General features: G+C 23.6%; 2 protein-coding genes across 2 annotated transcripts in view; one reads left to right on the forward strand and one right to left on the reverse strand.

Annotated features, from left to right (window-relative positions):
- The window catches only part of Tlk (Tousled-like kinase), a 493,920-nt gene that overhangs the window by 342,513 nt on the left and 125,399 nt on the right, over window positions 1–26,008 (reverse strand). The gene's annotated exons all lie outside the window — the stretch shown is intronic.
- LOC142229764 (uncharacterized) lies at window positions 1,983–17,344 on the forward strand. Its single transcript, XM_075300335.1, has 9 exons — window positions 1,983–2,255; window positions 6,940–7,012; window positions 7,077–7,204; window positions 7,282–7,857; window positions 13,372–13,800; window positions 13,886–14,054; window positions 14,646–14,821; window positions 16,402–16,561; window positions 16,639–17,344. The coding sequence occupies exons 2-9, from the start codon at window positions 6,943–6,945 to the stop codon at window positions 17,127–17,129; spliced, it is 2,199 nt and encodes a 732-aa protein (XP_075156450.1). The 5' UTR covers window positions 1,983–2,255; window positions 6,940–6,942; the 3' UTR covers window positions 17,130–17,344.

Genomic DNA, 26,008 nt, shown 5'->3' on the forward strand with positions numbered 1-26,008 from the left:
ATCGATTCCCAGATTTGTCCTCCGGAGCCTATTGGAGGAGCAAAATTCATCCGATCCGGTTGAAATTTGGAACATGGTGTTAGAATGTGGTCTCTAACAAACACGCAAGTATTGGTCCATATCGGTCCATAATTATATATAGCCCCCATATAAACCGTTCCCCAGATTTGATCTCCGGAGCCTCTAGGAGGAGCAGAATTCATCCGATCCGGTTGAAATTTGCAACGTGGTGTTAGTATAAGGCCGCTAATATCCATGCCAAAATTGGTCCATATCGGTCTATAGTTATATATAGCCGATACCCAATCACACAAAAATTGGTCCATATCGGTTCATATTCATGGTTGCCACTCGAGCCAAAAAAAAAAATCTACCAAAATTTTATTTTTATGGAAAACATTGTCAAAATGTTATTTCTATAGAAAATTTTGTCAAAATTTTATTTCTATAGACAATTTTGTAAAAATTTTATTTCTATAGAAAATTTTGTCAATATTTTATTTCTATAGAAAATTTTGTCAAAATTTTATTTCTATAGAAAATTTTTTCCAAATTTTATTTCTATATAACATTTTTTCCAAATTTTATTTCTATAGAACATTTTTTTCCAAATTTTACTTCTATAGCAAATGTTGTCAAAATTTTATTTCTATAGAAACTTTAAACTTAATTATATACGTATTTAATCGGCCTTTTTTAGTTTAATATATACTACGTATGGACTACCTTGTAATTTAGAAGACGGTGTTAGGAAGTTGTAAGATACCTTGCCATTGGCAAGTGTTACCGCAACCCAAGTAATTCGATTGTGGATGACAGTCTTCAGTAGAAGTTTCTACGCAATCCATGGTGGAGGGTACATAAGCTTCGGCCTGGCCGAACTTACGGCCGTATATACTTGTTTTTTACGACAAATCGTAAAGGGCTCAAGGGAACATAAATTCAATTGCCAATGTGTAGATCCCACTATACGACGACATAGTGAAAAAATCAAGTACAGAAGATGGGTAGTCTAAAGGCTAATTTTAATGTGTTTGAATTTGACTTAAAGATTATTTTATGATTCAGAATCAAATATGTCGTTTTTTTTTTTTTAATTGAAGACATTTTCATGTACAAATAAATATCACACAGAAAAAAATTTATTATTTTTTTATTTAATTGGAAATAATTTTTAATTGAAATAATAGTATCAATCACCAACGTCAATTAAAAAAATTAATCAAAAATTTATTGTAAATTTTTGTGATTGATTTTTATTGTAATTTGTAAAATTTGTTGAACCAACTAAATATTTAATTGAGCATTTTTTTAAAATTCAGATTTTAATTGTAAAATTTGTGGCAATAATTTTTTTTTGTGCAGTTACAAAAAACACCAAAAATTTTATCCTATTTGTGAAGCTTTTTTATCTCTATTCCAAGAATTTAATATATCAGTTAATATAAAGATTATTTCTTTAAATGAGATATAAGCTAATTACTTTAAGGAAACTTTTTATATAACTTTATAAATTTCAAAGATTGGGATCCTAAATTTAATGAACAAATTTTCGAAAGTTTGTTTTAATTCTTTGTTTTCTTTATTTAAAAGAAATTTGTTCTTAATATTGTATAAATTAAGTGTCCTAAAATTTTCCATATTATATCAAGACTTTTCTCAGTGCATTCATTCATTCATTCATTATTTAGGTTGTAGAGAAGCTTCACTATCAAGTTTTTTCCCCAGCGCACAGTTATACAAACATTTTTTTCATTTTTCCTACTATCCAGTATACCATTTTTCTTATAACCAAAAAAGTTTTACTCAAAAGTTTTAATCAAACTTCTATAAAATTAAATTCACCCCCTACCCCTCCCGCACAACCTGATACTGTTATGGGTACAGTACACATACAACTGGAAATTCCCATCATATGAACAACAGCATTAAATTTACAGACAAGCATCATTAAATCAATGATGCCTTGTATACAACCATGGGTTTTTGCCTTTAAAAGAAAGACATTTGGCTAGCAATAAACACCAGACAATGTACTCATATTCTCTCTCGTTATAACAAAAAAGAGAGAAATCGCCGAGTTAAAAACCAAACCACACAGAGAATGGCGGAGATGTCGTCGTTTTCAGTTTGTGAGTTACGTCGAACAAGAAAGGTGGTCTTAATGTGCGCGTTCGTTTGTATTAAAAACTCCAAATAGAGTGAACGAACAAAAGAAATATTGTCATAAAAAAGAGTATAAACTTTTAACACATGTAAGTATTTTTATACTTTTTGATATACACACATACTCTTTGGCATTTGTTCATTTATATCATTTTATTTCGATTCCCCTTATAATTTCCATAATCTCGACATTTTGCTTGTATCCAAAAACAATTGAATTTGTTTAAACAAACTCGTTGTACTTAATTCAAAGCTAATGAAACTGAAATGAAATATACACGCCGACACAATCGTTGATTTTAACGATTCAATACCCATTTCCAAGTAGAAAATAAACAAAAGGGAATGAAAAAAGAAATAATGTCGTTGATAGCTGACACACAAGCAGGCAGGCAGGCATCAACCCAATGCATACATACACATACATACATACATAGCACACAAAACCGGCATATCTTAACCGAGAGCATGAGCTCTTATAGCTTTAGTGACAAAAGAAGTAGAGCTGAATATAGCAGCAATGTAAAGATTGCATAGGAAAGAAGAAAATTTTGTGTACTTATCATGTTATGCTTAACATGGTTATGTTACGAATTTCGGTAAAGGCATATATAACAGTAGAAACTGAGAATCTGTTGTGTCTTTGTGAGCCAAAAACAACAATGAGCAAGAGATTTTTCTTGCCTTAGAAGAAGAACTATATTTACATTGAAAAGATGATTATTTGGTTTGCTTTAACTCTAATCGCAGTATCAAATAAAATTACTGCAATTTAAGACAATGAACGAAAGTATGGGTTTGAAGTTTAGTAGTAAATTGCGAGCAAAGTTTTCCGTAAATATAAAAAATTCGAGGACATTTTCTAAAATTAAAAAAAAATGAGGAAATTTTCTAAAATTAAAAAAAATCGACAAAATAATTTATAACTTAAAAATGTCGACAAAATTTTCTATAAATAGAAAATATCGACAAAATTTTCTATAATTTTATATTTCAATAAAATTGTCTACATTTTAAAAATGTCGACAAAATTTTCTATAAATAGAAAATATCAACAAAATTTTCTATAATTTAATATTTCAATAAAATTGTCTATATTTTAAAAATGTCGTCCAAATTTTTTAGTTATAGAATTTCGAAAAAAATTTCTATAATTATAAAAAATTGCTAAAAGTTTTATAAATATAAAATTCGACGAAATCAACGCAATTTTCTAAAAATATCAAATATTGACGAAATTTTCTATAAACATAAAATTTTGACGTAATTTTCTAGAATTAAAAAATTTCGACGAAATTTTCTACAATTAAACAATTTCTATAAATAAAAAATTTCGGCGAAATTTTCTATAAACAAAGAATGTCGACGAAATTTTCTATTATTGTATAACTTTTAAGACATTTGCTGTAAATAAACAATTTCTATAAATATACAACTTTGACAAAATTTTCGAAAAATATAAAATTTTGGCAAAATTTTAGAAAAATTAACATTTTGGCAAAATTTTCTATAAATATAAAATTTCGACGAAATTTTCTATAAATATTAAATTTTGACAAAATTTTCTATAAATATAACGAAATTTTCTAGAAATATAAAATTATGACAAAATTTTCTATAAATATAAAATGTTGACAAAATTTTCTATAAATACAAAATGTTGACAAAATTTTCTATAAATATAACATTTTGACAAAATTTTCTATAAATATAATATTTTGACAAAATTTTCTACAAATATAAAAATTTGACAAAATTTTCTACAAATATAAACATTTGACAAAATTCTCTAGAAAAATAAAAAATAAAATTTTTACAACATTTTCTAGAAATATAAAATCGTGACAAAATTGTCTATAAATATAAAATTTAAAAAAAAAAATCTGTAAATACAAAATGTTGACAAAATTTTCTATAAATATAATATTTTGACAAAATTTTCTACAAATATAAAAATTTGACAAAATTTTCTACAAATATAAACATTTGACAAAATTCTCTAGAAAAATAAAAATAAATAGAAAAATAAAAAATAAAATTTTGGCAAAATTTTCTATTAATATAAAATTTTGACATTTTCTAGAAATATAAAATTTTGACAAAATTTTCTATACATATAAAATATCGAAGAAATTTTCTATAAATATCAAATTTTGACAAAATTTTCTATAAAAATAAAATTTTAACATAATTTTCTATATTCTATAAATATAAAATTTTGACAAAAATTTCTAGAAATATAAAATTTTGACGAAATTTTCTTTAAATATAAAATTTCGACGAAATTTCCTATAAATATAAAATTTTGACAAAATTTTCTAGAAATATCAAATTTGAACAAAATTTTCAATATAAAATTTTGAAAAAAAATTATCTATAAATATAAAATTTTATTTGTTGTTTTGATCTCAGCTTTAAAATCATTGCGTTGACTAAACTAGAAGAGTAGCTTAATCAACAGAGGAAAAGAATGTTTGTCAAATTTATATACTGCATAGACTGCAAGATGGTTGCAAGTAGAGGATGCTGATGAGGAATGAGGTAATTCCGAAATGTGCGCTCATCCAACCATCTTTTCTATAATTATAAAATTTCGACTACATTTTCTAGGAATATATAATTTTTACTAAATTTTCTATAAATATTAAATTTAGACAAAGCTGTCTATAAATATAAAATTTAGACAAAATTGTCTATAAATATAAAATTTTGAAACATTTTTCTATAAATATAAAATATTGAAAAATTTTCTATAAATATAAAATTTTGACAACATTTTCTAGAAATATAAAATTTTGACCAAATTTTCTACAAAATAAAATTTGACCCGCTTTTCTAAAAATATAAAATTCTGACAACATTTTCTATAAAAATAAATTTTTGAAAAAATTTTCTATATATAAAATTCTATAAATATAAAATTTTGGCTAAATTTTCTACAAACATAAAAATTTAACAAAATTATATTAAATAAAAAATCGTGACAACATTGTCTATAAATATAAAATTTTGACGAAATTCTCTATAAATATAAAATTTTGACAAAATTTTCTATAAATATTAAATTTCGACAAAATTTTCCAGAAATATAAAATTTTGACAAAATTTTCTATAAAATAAAATTTTACCCACTTTTCTAAAAATATAAAATTTTGACAAAATTTTCTACAAATATAAAATTTTGACAACATTTTCTATAAAAATAAACTTTTGAAAAAATTGTCTATATATAAAATTCTATAAATATAAAATTTTGGCTAAATTTTCTACAAACATAAAAATTTGACAAAATTTTCTTTAAATATAAAATCGTGCCAACATTGTCTATAAATATAAAATTTTGATGAAATTCTCTATAAATATAAAATTTTGACGAAATTCTCTATAAATATAAAATTGTGACAAAATTTTCTATAAATATTAAATTTCGACAAAATTTTCCAGAAATATAAAATTTTGACAAAATTTTCTACAAAATAAAATTGTACCTACTTTTCTAAATATATAAAATTTTGACAAAACTTTCTATAAAAATAAATTTTTGAAAAAATTTTCTATATATAAAATTCTATAAATATAAAATTTTGGCAAAATTTTCTACAAACATAAAAATTTAACAAAATTATATTAAATAAAAAATCGTGACATTGTCTATAAATATAAAATTTTGTCGAAATTCTCTACAAACATAAAACTTTGACAAAATTTTCTTTAAATATAAAATCGTGCCAACATTGTCTATAAATATAAAATTTTGAAAAATTTTTCTATAAATATAAAATATTGAAAAATTTTCTAGAAATATAAAATTTTGACTAAATTTTCTAGAAATATAAAATTTTGACCAAATTTTCTACAAAATAAAATTTGACCCACTTTTCTAAAAATATAAAATTTTGACAAATTTTTCTACTAATATAAAATTTTGACAACATTTTCTATAAAAATAAACTTTTGACAAAATTTTCTATATATAAAATTCTATAAATATAAAATTTTGGCTAAATTTTCTACAAACATAAAAATTTGACAAAATTTTCTTTAAATATAAAATCGTGACAACATCGTCTATAAAAATAAAATGTTGACAAAATTTTCTATAAATATAAAATGTTGACAAAAGTTTCTTTAAATATAACATTTTGAAAAAAATTTTCTATAAATATTTTATAAAATTTTATATTTCTAGAAAATTTTGTCAAAATTTTTACAAAATTAAAATTTGACCAAATTTTCTATAAATATAAAATTTATAAAATATTGACAACATTTTCTAAAAATATACAATTTTGGCAAACTTTTCTAGAAATATAAAATTTTGACAAAATTTTCTAGAAATATAAAATTTTGACAAAATTTTCTAGAAATATAAAATTTTGACAAAATTTTCTACAAATATAAAATTTTGACAAAATTTTCTAGAAATATAAAATTTTGACAATATTTTCCACTAATATAAAATTTTGACAAATTTTTCTATAAGTATAAAGTTTCGGCGAAATTTTCTATAAATAAAAAATTCCACGAAATTTATTATAAAATATCGATGAAATTTTCTATAAATAAAACTTAACGCCGAAAATTTCTAAAAATAATAATTACTAAGAAATTTTCTATTAATTTAAAATGTCCATGAAATTTTTACACTTCTACACCTAGATGTTTCCTCTCTTCATAAATTTGTCTTGACTTAAATTTTAAATAAATAAATAGAGCTGCCATTTTTTATAATGAGAGTATTTTTTCAACAATAATTTCTTCTCTTTAATTCAGACAATGGCTTCGGACCAATTACTTGATTTGTTGAAGGAGTTGAAAGGAGAAAAGTTTTATCAACTTTTCTTAGGTAAGATTGACAGTTCACATTTGCAAGAAAAAAATTTAAATTATTTGACAAAATTCTAAAACAGATTGCCAAATTGATGCAATGGCTCTAAAATTCATGAGTGATCATCATTTGGATAATATCATACCAAAGAATATGTACGGACCAAGAATCGTATTCGAATATCATTTGAAAGAATGGCAAAGTCGCCAGGTAAGTCAGAATATTGGAAAGATCTTCCTAAAACCGTTTATAAACTGAGAAATATCGCAATTGGTTTTTTCTCTTAGAACGCTGAAGAAAGCAATCCTATGCCTACGGCTTCAGTTTCTCTCAAAAGAAAACGTGAGACAATGTGTAAACCCTCGGAGCTAAGAGAAGCTCGACCTTTGAAACCGGCAACAAACCCTATCGAAATAATGGCTGAGACGACATTAAATTTAACAAATGAGGATTCACAGTCGCGTATGCTAAAACGTCTGCTATCGTTAGAGGATGAGACAGATTCAGCTGGCTCACCATTTCCAATGAGTATTTACCAAAGTGAAACATCTCCAAGACCCCAAGAGTCGGATGACAATGATGCAAGTTTACTACAACCCTTAGAGGACACACAATCGGCCGGGGATTTTGAGCCACCGCCATCAGATATTAAAGTTACAATTGTTGATATATTGAAAGAGTCTTTCAATGGCAAACAAGTTTTGGCATATTATGAAAAAAATTCCATTCTAAATCCAAAACTAAGAGTGATGTTATCCGGTTGTGTGGTTGAATATCTGGTAGAGAAAAATATAAGACCGAAACGGGAGATTTTTAGTGTAATAGCTGATAATATCGTCAAGTTTTTTAAAACTGAAAATAAGGTAAGTAAAATAAAAAAAGTTTTTGACAACATTTTCTATAGGAAAAAAATTTTCACAAAATTTTCTTTTAAAATAAAATTTTGTAGAAATTTTCTATAGAAATAAATTTTTGACAATATTTTCTATTGAAATAAATTTTTGAAAATATTTTCTATAGAAATAAAATTTTTGCAAAGTTTTCTATAGAAATAAAATTTTGTAAAACAAGACTTTTTGTTTGGTAGTTTTTGGTAAAATTTTCTCCAAAATAACATTTGCTTATTGTTTTGTTGAAAATAGATTGCAAATAAATGAATAAAATGTAAAAAAAAAATTGACAAAATTTTCTATAGAACTAAATGTTTGCAAAAATGTTCTATAGAAATAAAATTTTGACGACTGTTCTACAAAAATACAATTTTGACAAATTTTCTATAAAGATAAAATTTTGTAGCAATCTTTTATGAAATCAAAATTTTGCAACAATTTTCTATCAAAATAAAATTTTACAAAAATTTTCTATAAACATAAAACTTTACAATGATTTTCTATGTCAATAAAATTTTGCAACAATAGTAATAACATTTTGCAAAGACTTTCTATAGAAATAAAATTTTGCAAAAAAGTTATATAAAGATAACATTTTGACAGAATTTTCTATAAAAATAGAAATTTTGTCAAAATTTTATTTTTATAGAAAAATCTGTCAAGAATTTATTTTTATAGAGAATTCTTATAGAAATTAAAAGTAAAACTTTGACAAAATTTACTATAAAAAATAATTTTTTTACAAAATTTTCTATAAATTGTCTATAAAAATAAAAACTTTCTATAGAAATAACATTTTGCAAAAACTTTATATAAAGATAACATTTTGACAGAATTTTCTATAAAAATAGAAATTTTGTCAAAATTTTATTTTTATAGAAAAATCTGTCAAGAATTTAATTTTATAGAAAATTCTTATAGAAATTAAAAGTAAAACTTTGACAAAATTTACTATAAAAAATAAAATTTTTACAAAATTTTCTATAAATTGTCTATAAAAATAAAATTTTTACAAAATTTTCTAAAAAAATTAAATTTTGACAAATTTTTGAAAAAAAAAGACAAAATGTTTACCAAATTTTCTATAGAAATAAAATCTTCATAAAATTTGTATAAATCAACTATTGGAAAAAATTGCAAAAACTTTCTATGAAAATACAATTTTGTAACAATTTTCTATGAAATTTTCTAAAAATTTTGCAAACATTTTCTATGAAAAAAAAATTGCAAAACTTTTCTATCAAACTAAAATCTTCCAAAAATTTTCTATGAACACAAAATTTTGATAAAATGTTCTATAAAAATAACATTTTGATAAAACTTTTTACAAAAATGACATTTTGGAAGAATTGTCTATAAAAATATAAATTTTGTCAACATTTATTTTTAGAAAATTCTTATAGAAATTAAAAAAAACTTTGACAAAATATTTATAAAAACAAAACTTTGACAAAATGTTCTTTAAAAACAAAATTTTTAAAAAAATTTTCTATAATTTTTTTCTTTTAATCTTCTATAAAAATCAAATTTTGATAAAATTTTCTATAAAAATAAAATTTTTTCAAAATTTTCTAATAAAACATTTTCTATAAAAATTTTATTTCTATATATTAAATGTTGAAAAAATTTTCTATAGAAATAAAATTTTGACAAAATTTTCTATAGAAACAAAATTTTGCGAAAATTTTCTATAGAAATAAAATTTTGACAACATTTTCAATTGAAATAAAATTTTGACAAAATTTTTTCAAAATTTTCTATAGAAATAAAATTTTGGCAAATTCTTTTATAGGAATAAAATTTTTCAAAAATTGTCTAAAAAATTAAATTGTGCCAACATTTTCTATAGAAATAAAATTTTTACAAAATTTTCTATAGAAAAAAAAAAATTGAGAAAATTTTCTATAGAAATAAAATTTTGACAAAATTTTCGATAGAAATAACATTTTGACAAAATTTTTTATAAAAATAAAATTTTGACAAAATTTTCTATAAAAATAATTTTTTTTCAAAATTTTCTATAGAAATAAAATTTTGGCAAAATTTTTTATAAAAATAAAATTTTGACAAAATTTTCTAACAAAAACAAAATTTTGAAAAAAAATGTCTATAGAAAAAAATGTTGACGAGATTTTCTATAGAAATTACATTTTCATAAATTCTCTATACAAATCAAATAAATCTAAAAAAAAATCTATAGAAACAAAATTTTGCAAAACTTTTCTGTAGAACTAATATTTTGCAAATATTTTCTATAAAAATAAAATTTTGCAGAAATTTTCTATAAAAATAAAATTTTGCAATTTTTTTAACTAAAATAGTAACAAAATTTTCTATAAAAAATTGGAATATTTTCCATAAAAATTAAATTTTGAAAAAAATTTTATTTCCATTTCTATATATTAAGTGTTGAGAAAATTTTCTATTGAAATAAAATTTTGACAACATTTTCTATAGAAACAAAATTTTGCAAAAATGTTCTATAGAAATAAAATTTTGATAAAATATAAATAAAACAAAAATTTTCAAAAATTGTCTAAAAAATTAAATTGTGACAACATTTTCTATTGAAATAAAATTTTGACAAAATTTTCTATAGAAAAAAATTGTCTATAAAAATAAAAACTTTCTATAGAAATAACATTTTGCAAAAACTTTATATAAAGATAACATTTTGACAGAATTTTCTATAAAAATAGAAATTTTGTCAAAATTTTATTTTTATAGAAAAATCTGTCAAGAATTTAATTTTATAGAAAATTCTTATAGAAATTAAAAGTAAAACTTTGACAAAATTTACTATAAAAAATAAAATTTTTACAAAATTTTCTATAAATTGTCTATAAAAATAAAATTTTTACAAAATTTTCTAAAAAAATTAAATTTTGACAAATTTTTGAAAAAAAAAGACAAAATGTTTACCAAATTTTCTATAGAAATAAAATCTTCATAAAATTTGTATAAATCAACTATTGGAAAAAATTGCAAAAACTTTCTATGAAAATACAATTTTGTAACAATTTTCTATGAAATTTTCTAAAAATTTTGCAAACATTTTCTATGAAAAAAAAATTGCAAAACTTTTCTATCAAACTAAAATCTTCCAAAAATTTTCTATGAACACAAAATTTTGATAAAATGTTCTATAAAAATAACATTTTGATAAAACTTTTTACAAAAATGACATTTTGGAAGAATTGTCTATAAAAATATAAATTTTGTCAACATTTATTTTTAGAAAATTCTTATAGAAATTAAAAAAAACTTTGACAAAATATTTATAAAAACAAAACTTTGACAAAATGTTCTTTAAAAACAAAATTTTTAAAAAAATTTTCTATAATTTTTTTCTTTTAATCTTCTATAAAAATCAAATTTTGATAAAATTTTCTATAAAAATAAAATTTTTTCAAAATTTTCTAATAAAACATTTTCTATAAAAATTTTATTTCTATATATTAAATGTTGAAAAAATTTTCTATAGAAATAAAATTTTGACAAAATTTTCTATAGAAACAAAATTTTGCGAAAATTTTCTATAGAAATAAAATTTTGACAACATTTTCAATTGAAATAAAATTTTGACAAAATTTTTTCAAAATTTTCTATAGAAATAAAATTTTGGCAAATTCTTTTATAGGAATAAAATTTTTCAAAAATTGTCTAAAAAATTAAATTGTGCCAACATTTTCTATAGAAATAAAATTTTTACAAAATTTTCTATAGAAAAAAAAAAATTGAGAAAATTTTCTATAGAAATAAAATTTTGACAAAATTTTCGATAGAAATAACATTTTGACAAAATTTTTTATAAAAATAAAATTTTGACAAAATTTTCTATAAAAATAATTTTTTTTCAAAATTTTCTATAGAAATAAAATTTTGGCAAAATTTTTTATAAAAATAAAATTTTGACAAAATTTTCTAACAAAAACAAAATTTTGAAAAAAAATGTCTATAGAAAAAAATGTTGACGAGATTTTCTATAGAAATTACATTTTCATAAATTCTCTATACAAATCAAATAAATCTAAAAAAAAATCTATAGAAACAAAATTTTGCAAAACTTTTCTGTAGAACTAATATTTTGCAAATATTTTCTATAAAAATAAAATTTTGCAGAAATTTTCTATAAAAATAAAATTTTGCAATTTTTTTAACTAAAATAGTAACAAAATTTTCTATAAAAAATTGGAATATTTTCCATAAAAATTAAATTTTGAAAAAAATTTTATTTCCATTTCTATATATTAAGTGTTGAGAAAATTTTCTATTGAAATAAAATTTTGACAACATTTTCTATAGAAACAAAATTTTGCAAAAATGTTCTATAGAAATAAAATTTTGATAAAATATAAATAAAACAAAAATTTTCAAAAATTGTCTAAAAAATTAAATTGTGACAACATTTTCTATTGAAATAAAATTTTGACAAAATTTTCTATAGAAAAAAATTTTGAGATATTTTTCTATAGAAATAAAATTTTGACAAAAATTTCTATAGAAATAAAGTTTTGACAAAATATAAATAAAACAAAATTTTTCAAAAATTGTATAAAAAATTAAATTGTGACATTTTTATTGAAATAAAATTTTGACAAAATTTTCTGTAGAAAAAAAAATTGAGAAAATTTTCTATAGAAATAAAATTTTGACAAAATTTTCTATAGAAATAAAATTTTGAGAAAATTTTCTATAGAAATAAAATTTTGACAAAATTTTCTATAGAAATAAAATTTTGAGAAAATTTTTAATAGAAATAAAATTTTGAGAAAATTTTCTATAGAAATAAAATTTTGACAAAATTTTCTATAGAAATAAAATTTTGACAAAATTTTCTATAGAAATAAAATTTTGACAAAATTTTCTATAGAAATAAAATTTTGACAAAATTTTCTATAGAAATAAATTTTTGACAAAATTTTCTATAGAAATAAAATTTAGACAAATTGTTCTATTGAAATAAAAGTTTGACAAAATTTTCTACAAAAATAAAATTCTGAGAAAATTTTCTGTAGAAATAAAATGTTGGCAAAATATAAATAAAACAAAATTTTTCAAAAATTGTCTAAAAAATTAAATTGTGACAACATTTTTTATTGAAACAAAATTTTCTATAGAAGAAAATTTTCTACAGAAATAAAATTTTGACAAAATTTTCTATAGAAATAAAATTTTGACAAAATTTTTTATAGAAATAAAATTTTGAGAACATTTTCTATAGAAATAAAATTTTGAAAAATTTTTCTATAGTAATAAATTTTTGACAAAATTTTCTATAGAAATAAAATTTTGACAAAATTTTCTATAGAAATAAAATTTTGACAAAAATTTCTATAGAAATAAATTGTTTACAGAATTTTCTATAAAAATAAAATTTTGCAAAAATTTTCCATAAAAAGAAATAAAAAACACAACTTTAAAAATTTTTTTTTTAAATTTTCTAAAAAAATAAAAAAAAAAAAACAAATTTTTTGTATATTGCAGGATATATATTATGTGGATCCCGTTTATGCTCGAAAACCAGGTGGAATCCTATATTCAAAATATCATAATTATTGGCAAAAATTGCGCCACAATGGTGTGGACATCCACGGCAGTGCAAAGAAATTTAAAAAAATTGACGTACCCCAGGAGGACGATGATTCACAAGACTCCGATGCAATTGTATTTTCTCCATCACCAAAGGCCAGATATGTTTTGAAAATGCCACTTGAGAATATTTTGAGTCGAACCTGTATTGGCCGGCATTTATTCGATTGTTATGAGAAACAACAGAAATTAACACAAAAACAGGCATTAACCATAGCTGCTTGTGTGTCAGATCATTTTGTTGAATATAACATAACACCAAGACCTGAAGATTTTGATGGTATAGCTGATCATATAATCCGTTTGTTTCCGAATGAAAGCAAGGTAATTTCAAAATTATGGGAAATTCTGTGGTCCAGATAAAAATTCATACGTATGTGCGGGTTGTTTTATCTTTTGATTATTTCAGGATACCTATTTTTGTAGACCAGAGAAGGGTAAAAAACCAGGTGGAGTTCTATATAGAAAATACCACAACAGAATTTTCAGTCTAAAGAAAAGTGGATTGTATGAAAATGGAACTCCGCGATATCGTAAAAGAGCACGTCCAGCAAGTAATGCTACGATTGAAGCAACAGGTGAGAGATTTTTTTTCGTATAAAATCATAGTCACAACAATAGCTTAAGCTATACAGCATATGTAGGGGAAATTGTGTGTGTGTGTGTGTGTGTGAGAATGATAAATGCGGGAGGGAGAGTATAAACATGTGAGAGTCTAATGGAGAATTATTAAAAGAATATTAGAGAGTTGTCATTAACAATGCATTATTTTTAGTAGTAGTAGTAATTCTTTATTTTATCCAAAATTGTTTACAAACTATTTGATTGAATTTAAACAGTGCAATCTATGTTTAGTGAGATAGAAAATAAGAATTGTATTGATATAAACCGAAGACTATGACCTATGGTCGTCAGTCCCTTTTTTTAGTACTTCTACTAATGCATTATATTAGCCATAGGCCACGGTTGCCAAAATTGGGTTCATATTGGAGAGAGTGTCCACTTTTGAGAGATGTATGCTTTTCAGAGATGTTTCACTCTAGCATCTTCGAATTTTGAGCCGATTTTAATTTTAAATAGTACATTTCTTTTAAAACAAGTAACATAATGTAAAGTATATGAATTCGTGTCATTTGAAAATATTTCTTGTTCTTTTTTCTTTGTTTCAGATGAACAAATTGCAGACCGTGAATGGTTGAAACTCCATATGAAGCCACTTGAGGATATTTATGTAAAATGGCAAAACACACATACTCTACGGAAAACATTCATTGAAGTGCGGCGAGATTTGCAAGAAATTCTAACTGAATGGCCTTTATACAGACACTCATTCGGATATCATTTGGTAAGTGTTTATTTGTAACATTAAATTTAAAACACATGTATATACACTCAAAAAATATATTTTAACCGAATTTAATTAAAATTAAAATAACAAAACATAAAATATTAAATTAAATTAAATTAAATTAAATTAAATTAAATTAAGTTAAATTAAGTTAAATTATATTAAATTAAATTAAATTAAATTAAATTAAATCAAATCAAATTAAATTAAATTAAATTAAATTAAATTAAATTAAATTAAATTAAATTAAATTAAATTAAATTAAATTAAATTAAATTAAATTAAATTAAATTAAATTAAATTAAATTAAATTAAATTAAATTAAATTAAATTAAATTAAATTAAATTAAATTAAATTAAATTAAATTAAATTAAATTAAATTAAATTAAATTAAATTAAATTAAATTAAATTAAATTAAATTAAATTAAATTAAATTAAATTAAATTAAATTAAATTAAATTAAATTAAATTAAATTAAATTAAATTAAATTAAATTAAATTAAATTAAATTAAATTAAATTAAATTAAATTAAATTAAATTAAATTAAATTAAATTAAATTAAATTAAATTAAATTAAATTAAATTAAATTAAATTAAATTAAATTAAATTAAGTTGAATTAAATTGAATTAAATTAAATTAAATTAAATTAAATTAAATTAAATTAAATTAAATTAAATTAAATTAAATTAAATTAAATTAAATTAAATTAAATTAAATTAAATTAAATTAAATTAAATTAAATTAAATTAAGTTGAATTAAATTGAATTAAATTAAATTAAATTAAATTAAATTAAATTAAATTAAATTAAATTAAATTAAATTAAATTAAATTAAATTAAATTAAATTAAATTAAATTAAATTAAATTAAATTAAATTAAATTAAATTAAATTAAATTAAATTAAATTAAATTAAATTAAATTAAATTAAATTAAATTAAATTAAATTAAATTAAATTAAATTAAATTAAATTAAATTAAATTAAATTAAATTAAATTAAATTAAATTAAATTAAATTAAATTAAATTAAATTAAATTAAATTAAATTAAATTAAATTAAATTAAATTAAATTAAATTAAATTAAATTAAATTAAATTAAATTAAATTAAATTAAATTAAATTAAATTAAATTAAATTAAATTAAATTAAATTAAATTAAATTAAATTAAATTAAATTAATTAAATTAAATTAAATTAAATTAAAATAAATTAAATTAAATTAATTTAAATTAAACTAAATTAAATTAAATTAAATTAAATTAAATTAAATTAAATTAAATTAAATTAAATTAAATTAAATTAAATTAAATTAAATTAAATTAAATTAAATTAAATTAAATTAAATTAAATTAAATTAAATTAAATTAAATTAAATTAAATTAAATTAAATTAAATTAAATTAAATTAAATTAAATTAAATTAAATTAAATTAAATTAAATTAAATTAAATTAAATTAAATTAAATTAAATTAAATTAAATTAAATTAAATTAAATACCCAGAAGAAAAAAAATCAAATCAAATCAAATGAAATTTCACAATATAATTTTTGCGTGATTGTTTTTCTTCTAGATCGAAATTGATTTTTCCCTTAAATACCCAGAAGTTACAAATGGTCTACGTAATAAGTGGGAGCAATTCAGTAATGTCATTATGTGCTTGCTAAAAGATGTTGCCGATCCAAAAACCGTCGAAATTCTAAAGGAATTCTATGAAACAGAACATGACTCAGGTAAATTCAGAAAATTGGGGAACAACTTTTTTTAACGAAATTTTTAACAACACAAATCTTAAAATTTTCTTTAACAGAAATTACCAATTGTGTTATTTTCTATGGTCTACATGGTATAATTAAACCTAATCATGTAGTTGCTGCATATGATCCTGAAACTAATGAAAAGAAATTCATTAAAACTTCAATGCAAGAAGCCAGAAATGCATTTATGCTGATCTGTCACAGTCAGGAGAAATTAATGAATACGATTAGAGACATAAAAGAGACCAGCTATATGAATGAGGAAATATTTCCCCCGATAATAGGATGTGTTGGAAGTTCCCTTTTTGCCATATCCGAATATTATGTCTTTTACGATGAGATATGCTATGAATTAACAGATATTCTGTCATGTGTTGATGTTGCTATGAAAGTTTACAAAGTTTTGGGTATCGATTTCTCGAAACAATGTAAAAGTGTTTGGTATTTCTTACAGAGTTATTTTTACGATTTACCAATACCGGATTCGGAAAAGTCTACACATTTAACGGGACTATTTAATGATTTGCAGGTTATAACGGTATAAGATGATCGCCCCTGTTTTCGGAGGTTTTAGTTTTAGTTTTAATTTTAATTTTACTTTTAATTTTATTCATATTTTATCTGTGTTTTCCATCCACCCATTCATCTGCGAACCAAGTGAATTTATTATTTATTTATTTTTTTTTGTGTTTTTATAAGTGATCTTTTTGTAAAAGACAAGCTAAAAAAATAAAATTTTATTTAGCATTAACAAACAAAGATTGTGGTTTTCTTTTATTATTGGTTTACTTCTAAAAGGTGGGTATACTGAAAGGAAAATTAGTCATATGAACTTTAAACCTATCGATCTAATGGGGAAGATTGCGGACCCTGAATTTTAGCATTGTCATTACACAACCCACCCATATTTATTTGCTGTACTATTTAGTTTTTTTCTGTAAATATTTTCCTTTGCCCCATTTCAAATAACAATAATCGCTTCTACATTCCATTCCAATATGGACTTCAGATCACATATTTGTTTTTTATTTCAATTTAGATACTCACTCACTGGTCTTTGCACTTGTAATTTAAAATTTCAAATTAAGATATTTCACATATGCCATGCTCGTCGCACACAAATTGCACTTGGGCCAGCAAATTTATAAACATAGAATGTTGGCTACAATAATAGAGCATAAATGGGACACCATGAAATTCGATGTAGTAAACTATTAAAAAAAAAAAAAACTACCATGTAAAACTGTTCAAAAGATTCGGGGTAAACTATTGGGAGGAGAGGAGTATCCTAGCTCGAGCAATTTAAAAATATTTATATTGCGTGTAAATAAAAATTACGCTCATAACAATATTTGTAATATAATCGGAACGGTGTATCTACGCAGAGAATAAGAAGCCTGATTTTCTATGGAAATAAAATTTTGACAAAATTTCTATAGAAATAAAATTTTGACAAAAATTGCTATAGAAATAAAATTTTGACAAAAATTACTATAGAAATAAAATTTTTACATGATTTTGTATAGAAATAAAATTTTGAAAAAAATTTCTATAGAAATAAAATTTTGACAAAATTTTCTATAGAAATAAAATTTTGACAAAATTTTCGATAGAAATAAAATTTTGACAAAATTTTCTATAGAAATAAAATTTTGACAAAATTTTCTATAGAAATAAAATTTTGACAAAATTTTCTATAGAAATAAAATTTTGACAAAATTTTCTATAGAAATAAAATTTTGACAAAATTTTCTATAGAAATAAAATTTTGACAAAATTTTCTATAGAAATAAAATTTTGATAAAATTTTCTATAGAAATAAAATTTTGACAAAATTTTCTATAGAAATAAAATTTTGACAAAATTTTCTATAGAAATAAAATTTTGACAACATTTTCTATAGAAATAAAATTTTGACAACATTTTCTATAGAAATAAAATTTTGACAAAATTTTCTATAGAAATAAAATTTTGACAAAATTTTCTATAGAAATAAAATTTTGAAAATATTTTCTATAGAAATAAAATTTTGACAAAATTTTCTATAGAAATAAAATTTTGACAAAATTTTCTACAGAAATAAAATATTGACGAAATTTTCTATAGAAATAAAATCTTGATAAAATTTTCTATAGAAATAAAGTTTTGACAGAATTTTCTATAGAAATAAAATTTTGACAAAATTTTCTATAGAAATAAAATTTTGACAAAAGTTTCAATAGAAATAAAATTTTGACAAAATTTTCTATAGAAATAAAATTTTGACAAAATTTTCTATAGAAATAAAATATTGACGAAATTTTCTATAGAAATAAAATCTTGATAAAGTTTTCTATAGAAATAAAGTTTTAACAAAATTTCCTATAGAAATAACATTTTGACAAAATTTTCTATAGAAATAAAGTTTTGACAAAATTTTCTATAGAAATAAAATTTTGGCAAAATTTTCTATAGAAAAACAATTTTGATAAAATTTTCGATAGAAATAAAATTTTGACAACATTTTCTATAGAAATAAAATTTTGACAACATTTTCTATAGAAATAAAATTTTGACAAAATTTTCTATAGAAATAAAATTTTGAAAATATTTTCTATAGAAATAAAATTTTGACAAAATTTTCTATAGAAATAAAATTTTGACAAAATTTTCTATAGAAATAAAATATTGACGAAATTTTCTATAGAAATAAAATCTTGATAAAATTTTCTATAGAAATAAAGTTTTGACAGAATTTTCTATAGAAATAAAATTTTGACAAAATTTTCTATAGAAATAAAATTTTGACAAAAGTTTCAATAGAAATAAAATTTTGACAAAATTTTCTATAGAAATAAAATTTTGACAAAATTTTCTATAGAAATAAAATATTGACGAAATTTTCTATAGAAATAAAATCTTGATAAAATTTTCTATAGAAATAAAGTTTTGACAAAATTTCCTATAGAAATAACATTTTGACAAAATTTTCTATAGAAATAAAGTTTTGACAAAATTTTCTATAGAAATAAAATTTTGGCAAAATTTTCTATAGAAAAACAATTTTGATAAAATTTTCTATAGAAAAAAAACAGTTGACAAAATTTTCTATAGAAATAAAATTTTGACAAAATTTTCTATAGAAATAAAATTTTGACAAAATTTTCTATAGAAATAAAATTTTGACAAAATTTTCTATAGAAATAAAATTTTGACAAAATTTTCTATAGAAATAAAATTTTGACAAAATTTTCTATAGAAGCAAAATTTTGACAAAATTTTCTATAGAAATAAAGTTTTGACAAAATTTTCTATAGAAATAAAGTTTTGACAAAATTTTCTATAGAAATAAAATTTTGACAAAATTTTCTATAGAAGTAAAATTTTGACAAAATTTTTTATAGAAATAAAGTTTTGTCAATAGAAATAAAGTTTTGATAAAATTTTGTCAATAGAAATAAAGTTTTGATAAAATTTTCTATAGAAATAAAATTATGACAAAATTTTCTATAGAAATAAAATTTTGGCAACATTTTCTATAGAAATAACATTTTGGCAATATTTTCGATAGAAATAAAATTTTGGCCAAATTTTCTATAGAAATAAAGTTTTGACAAAATTTTCTATAGAAATAAAATTGTGGCAACATTTTCTATTTTTCTATAGAAATAAAATATTGACGAAATTTTCTATAGAAATAAAATCTTGATAAAATTTTCTATAGAAATAAAGTTTTCACAAAATTTTCTATAGAAATAAAATTTTGACATAATTTTCTATAGAAATAAAATTTTGCAAAATTTTCTGTAGAAATAAACATTTTGACAAAATTTTCTATAGAAATAAAATTTTGACAAAATTTTCTATAGAAATAAAATTTTGACAAAATTTTCTATAGAAATAAAATTTTGGCAAAATTTTCTATAGAAATAAAATTTTAACAAGATCTTCTATAGAAACTAAATTTTAACAAAATTTTCTATAGAAATAAAATTTTGACAAATTTTTCTATAGAAATAAAATGTTGAAAAAATTTTCTATAGAACTAAAATTTTGGCAAAATTTTCTATAGAAATAAAATGTTGGCAAAATTTTCTATAGAAGTAAAATTGTGACAAAATTTTCTATAGAAATAATATTTTTACAAAATTTTCTATAGAAGTATAATTGTGACAAAATTTTCTATAGAAATAAAATCTTGATAAAATTTTCTATAGAAATAAAGTTTTGACAAAATCTTCTATAGAAATAAAATTTTGACAAAATTTTCTATACAAACAAAATTTTGACAAAATTTTCTATAGAAATAAAATTTTGGCAAAATTTTCTATAGAAAAACAATTGTGATAAAATTTTCTATAGAAAAAAAAAATTGACAACATTTTCTATAGAAATAAAATTTTGACAAAATTTTCTATAGAAATAAAATTATGACAAAATTTTCTATAGAAATAAAATTTTGACAAAATTTTTTAGTAGAAATAAAATTTTGATACAATTTTCTATAGAAATAAGATTTTGACAAAATTTTCTATAAAAATAAAATTTTGACAACATTTTCTATACAAATAAAATTTTGACAAAATTTTCTACTGAAATAAAATTTTGACAAAATTTTCTATAGAAATAAAATTTTAACAAAATTTTCTATAGAAATAAAATTTTGATAAAATTTTCTATAGAAATAAAATTTTGATAAAATTTTCTATCAAAATAAAATTTTGACAAATTTTCTATAGAAATAAAATTTTGACAAAATTTTCTATAGAAATAAAATTTTGACAAAATTGTCTATAGAAATAAAATTTTGACAACATTTTCTATAGAAATAAAATTTTGACAAAATTTTCTATAGACATAAAATTTTGACAAAATTTTCTATAGAAATAACATTTTGACAAAATTATCCATAGAAATGAAATTTTGACAAAATTTTCTATAGAAATAAAATTTTGACAAAATTTTCTATAGAAATAAAATTTTGACAAAATATTCTATAGAAATAAAATTTTGACAAAATATTCTATAGAAATAAAATTTTGACACAATTGTCTATAGAAATAAAATTTTGACAACATTTTCTATAGAAAAAAATTTTGACAAAATTTTCTACAGAAATAAAATTTTGACAGAATTTTCTATAGAAATAAACTTTTGACAAAATGTTCGATAGAAATAAAATTTTGACAAAATTTTCTATAGAAATAAAATGTTGACAAAATTTTCTATTGAAGTAAAATTTTGACAAAATTTTCTATTGAAGTAAAATTTTGGCAAAATTTTCTATAAAAATAAAATTTTGACAAAATTTTCTATAGAAATAAAATTTTGACAAAACTTTCATATATTTAAGTTTTATTTTATCACTACCATTATAAATTTAAACTTACCAATAATTTTCTAAGTATCATAATTATCACATCCTGACGCCTGATGGCCCCTTGTAGATAGTCTATACGCCTCAAAATACATGATCACTCATAGGTAGTGATGAATATCGATTTACTCTCTTACTTTAAAATGTCCAACTCACTGATATATACTTCAATGTATCTGAATTTGAACTCACACAAATACATATACACACTAAATCTATTTGTTTTTTTTAGTTTTTTTTTTAAGAAATTGTGTCGTTGCTTTAGATTTAAAATTTCGCTTTTAGGTTCAAGTACCGGAGACGAAATACTCATCAATGATGACGATTTGTATAGGCAGCTTAACAGACAAAGTTGCAACGAACTTGGTACTACAAATTACTTTACGACTTCTCTCAAGGGAGAATAACATTTATGGATTTGTTTTTTTTGCATACTCAACACACGCACACACATCTGTATTCTTGGTTCTTTGATTTTGTAGCTGTTGTTGTTGTTGTTATTTTCCTATTAGCTATGACTGCGTTATGTGTGGGAAAATGCAACTCTATTGCACCACTATACGAAGAGAGAAAGAGGTGAAATGAGAGCACACCACTTACTGACACACGCACTCATTCATTCTCTATCGTATGCAGACTCCCCAAACAAATAATAAATAAATATTAAATACAACTACACTTTCAAGGAGACAAAATGAGTTTGTTGTTGCATTGTTCCGAAGGTTAGAATGAATGGATGTATGAGTTGATTTGGTTTGGTTTGGCCCTCGGTTGCCTTGTTGACTAACTAACTAAGTGACTGACTGAGTGATGACTGGCCTGGAGAGACTGGATGGTTGCAAAGCGACTACCATGCCTAGGCCAGTTTCAGTTTGGTTTGTTCGTTTCTATTTGTAATCGTCAACAAGGACTAACTCCCCATTCTTTCTCTCGATACCTTGAAAATTTGCCATGAACTTTAAAACGAAGTGTAACAAATACCTCAAACCTTGAGTTTGACTAGGTGGCAGGGGGAGGGATGCTGGATGATGGAGCAGCAGTGGCAACAGCATTGCCAGAGTTTGTTGTCGTCGCCGTCCCAGGGTCTTGGTTTTGGTTGGCCTAGTCAGTGAAAAACGCCAGTCATAATAGGGAAAGGTGACGGTAGCGAAAACTTACAGTTACCCCCCTCCACGTTGAAAGTGTAGGGTAAGTAACTTCAAATGCTAGCCAGAGACCCCGGTTTTATGCCCACCACACCAAAGAAACCTCCAGCCTCCAGTGAGTGGCACACAGTACACTGTGGTTGGTTACAACAAACAACACTACTGCAGATTCTTTTCTCCTTGCGTCGGTGGATCTCTATGTGGTCCGGTCCATGCACCATCAATGATGTTTGTTGCAACAACCCATCATCATCATCATCTATCGGCGAATATATTCGGCATTTTGCGCGGTTCTTTTTGGTGGTATATTCCATATGCCACAATCGTTGTTGTTGATTTTATTTGGCTATTGATGGCGACGACGATGACATTCCAGTTTGAGTTGCAGGCAATGAGAGATGAAAGTTTACACTATGTTTTGAGTACCATTTAATAACGCACAATACTGGCAATGCGGCACAACCAACGAATGAGGTGAAGAATGCACATGGTCAAAAGGTGTATATGGGAACGTATATACATTTCATTTACTTTGGATACACAGGAAGTATACATATAAATATGGATACATTTGAATATAATAGGATGTGCCGAAAAATTATCTAAAACAAAAAAAAAAATAAGTGTCAAAGGTTAGGAAATGATGATTGGAAGCTTTCTTTACCATACTCCCTTGAGCTTTTTCACCTGGCTGGACGTAGGTTAGGGTCCGAGATTCTCTAATGGGTTTACTACTATCTACCATGGAGATTGTACGCATACTTCGAACCAGGACTGTGGAGTCAGAAGATTTTGCTGGAGTCGGAGATTTTGCTGAAGTCGGAGTACAAGACTCCTTTGAGCTTGTTCATCTGGCTGGACGTAGGGTAAGGTCCGAAGTTCTCCCCTGGCTTTCAAGTGCCAAAGGTTATAAAATGATCTTTGAAAACTTTCGTTATAACACTCCTTTCAGCTTGTTCACTTGGCTGGATATAGGCTAGGGTCCGAGCTTCTTTAGTGGGTTTCCTACAATCTACCATGGAGTTTGTTCGCATAGTTCGAACCAGGGCTGTGGAGTCGGAGTCTGGATATTTTGCTGGCACCGGAGTACAACACTCCCTGAGCTTGTTCACCCGGTTGGGCGTAGAAAGGGTTCGAACTTTTCTCGTGGGTTTCAAGTGCCAAAGGTTCCAAGGATCTTTCCTTACAACACTACTTTGAGCTTGTTCACCTGCTGCTTGTTCGCATCGTTCGAACCAGGGCTGTTGAGTTAGGGTCTGAAGATTTTGTCGGAGTCTGAGTACAAGACTCTTTGAGCTTGTACACCTGCTTGAACGTAGAAAGTGTTCAAGCTTCTCTCGTGAGCTTTTACTATGTACCATGGAGCTTGTTCGCATAGTTCGAATCAGGGCTGTGGAGTCAGGGTCTGAAGACTTTACTGAAGTCGGAGTATGGAGATTTTGCTAGATTCGAAGTAAAACACTCCTTTGAGCTTATTCGCCTGACTGGAAGTACGGTAGAGTCCGAGCTTCTCTAGTGGGGTTCCTTCTATCTGACATGGAACTTGTTTTCAAGTTCCAAGTTCAACACTCCTTTGGGTCCCCCACTATCTGTCATGGAGCTTGTTCGTATAGTACGATGCAGGGTTCTGGAGTCGGGATCTGGAGATTTTGATGGAGTCGTAGTTTTGAGATTTCTCTGGAGTCGGAGTACAACACTCCTTTGAGCCTAGTTGGACGTAGAAAGGGTCCGAGCTTCTTTCGTGGGTCTCCCACTATCTGTCTTGGAGCTTGTTCGCATAGTACGATCCAGGGTTCTGGAGTCGGGATCTGGAGATTTTGATGGAGTTGGAGTACAACACTCCTTTGAGCCTAGTTGGACCTAAGAAGGGTCCGAGCTTCTCTAATGGATTTCCTACTATCTGAAATGGAGCTTGTTCCCCTAGTTTGAATCAGAGCTGTGGAGTTGACAATATGTGTCATGGAGCTTGTAGTTCGAACAAGAATTGTAGAGTTGGAGTCTGAAGTTTTTGCTGAAGTCAGAGTCTGGAGATTTTGTTGCAGTTGGAGTACAACTTTCCTTTGAGCTTGATAGTTTAGCAAGACGTAGAAAGGGTCCGAGCTTCTCAAGTGGGTTTCTTACTATCTGCCATCGAGCTTGTTCGCATAGTTCGAATTAGGTCTAAGAAGTCGGAGTGTGGAGATTTTGCTGGAGTCGGAGTACAACATTCCTTTGAGCATGTTCACCTGGCTGGATGTAGAGTAGAGTCCGAGCTTCTCTAGTTGGTTTCCTACCATCTTCCATGGAGCTCGTTTTCATAGATTGAACCAGGGCTGTGGAGTCGAAGTCTGAAGATTTTGTTGGAGTCGGAGTACAGCACTCCTTTGAGCTTGGACGTAGGGTAGAGTCTGAGGTTCTCTCATGGGTTTCCCACTATCTGCCATGGAGCATAGTTCGAACCAGGACTGTGGAGTCATGGTCTGAAGATTTTGCTGGAGTCGGAGTACAGACTCCATTGAGCAAGAGTCGATGCAACACATATTGACAAATGTGTTTGGTATTCAACGTTGCGACGTGTGTGTACCCAATTCTTCAAATCATCCTATCTGATCTGACTGATATCACCATTTTATTAAGAGTTTGTGAAAACCAGGAAAACCGTCTTAGATCCATCTGCGGAACAATTAGTATCACTAGGTTCCAGTATCCTTGTTCAATATGTGTGCATCTCTTCGGATCAGTTACCGCCAAATGACTAAAATCTCATTACAACTCCTACAGCCGTTCGTCTTAGATCCTACAGCCGTTCGTCTTAGATCCTAGATCGTCTTAGGATGATTCTCGAGTCAAATGCATTAGTACGGCGAACCTTATAAAGCTTGTCTGCAAGAACTACTGCTTCTTCTGGCAAGTTTGGCCACATCCATAGCGAGCGACTGCTAC

Source organism: Haematobia irritans, chromosome 3, assembly GCF_050003625.1.
Source record: "Haematobia irritans isolate KBUSLIRL chromosome 3, ASM5000362v1, whole genome shotgun sequence".
Classification (NCBI taxonomy): domain Eukaryota; kingdom Metazoa; phylum Arthropoda; class Insecta; order Diptera; family Muscidae; genus Haematobia; species Haematobia irritans.

Bases quoted from the DNA above. Each gene is read 5' to 3' on its own strand.
- LOC142229764 (XM_075300335.1), top strand. From the start codon at position 6,943: ATGGCTTCGGACCAATTACTTGATTTGTTGAAGGAGTTGAAAGGAGAA. The intron at 13,801-13,885 runs GTAATTTCAAAA...TGATTATTTCAG, and splicing joins TGTTTCCGAATGAAAGCAAG to GATACCTATTTTTGTAGACC. The intron at 14,055-14,645 runs GTGAGAGATTTT...TCTTTGTTTCAG, and splicing joins TGCTACGATTGAAGCAACAG to ATGAACAAATTGCAGACCGT.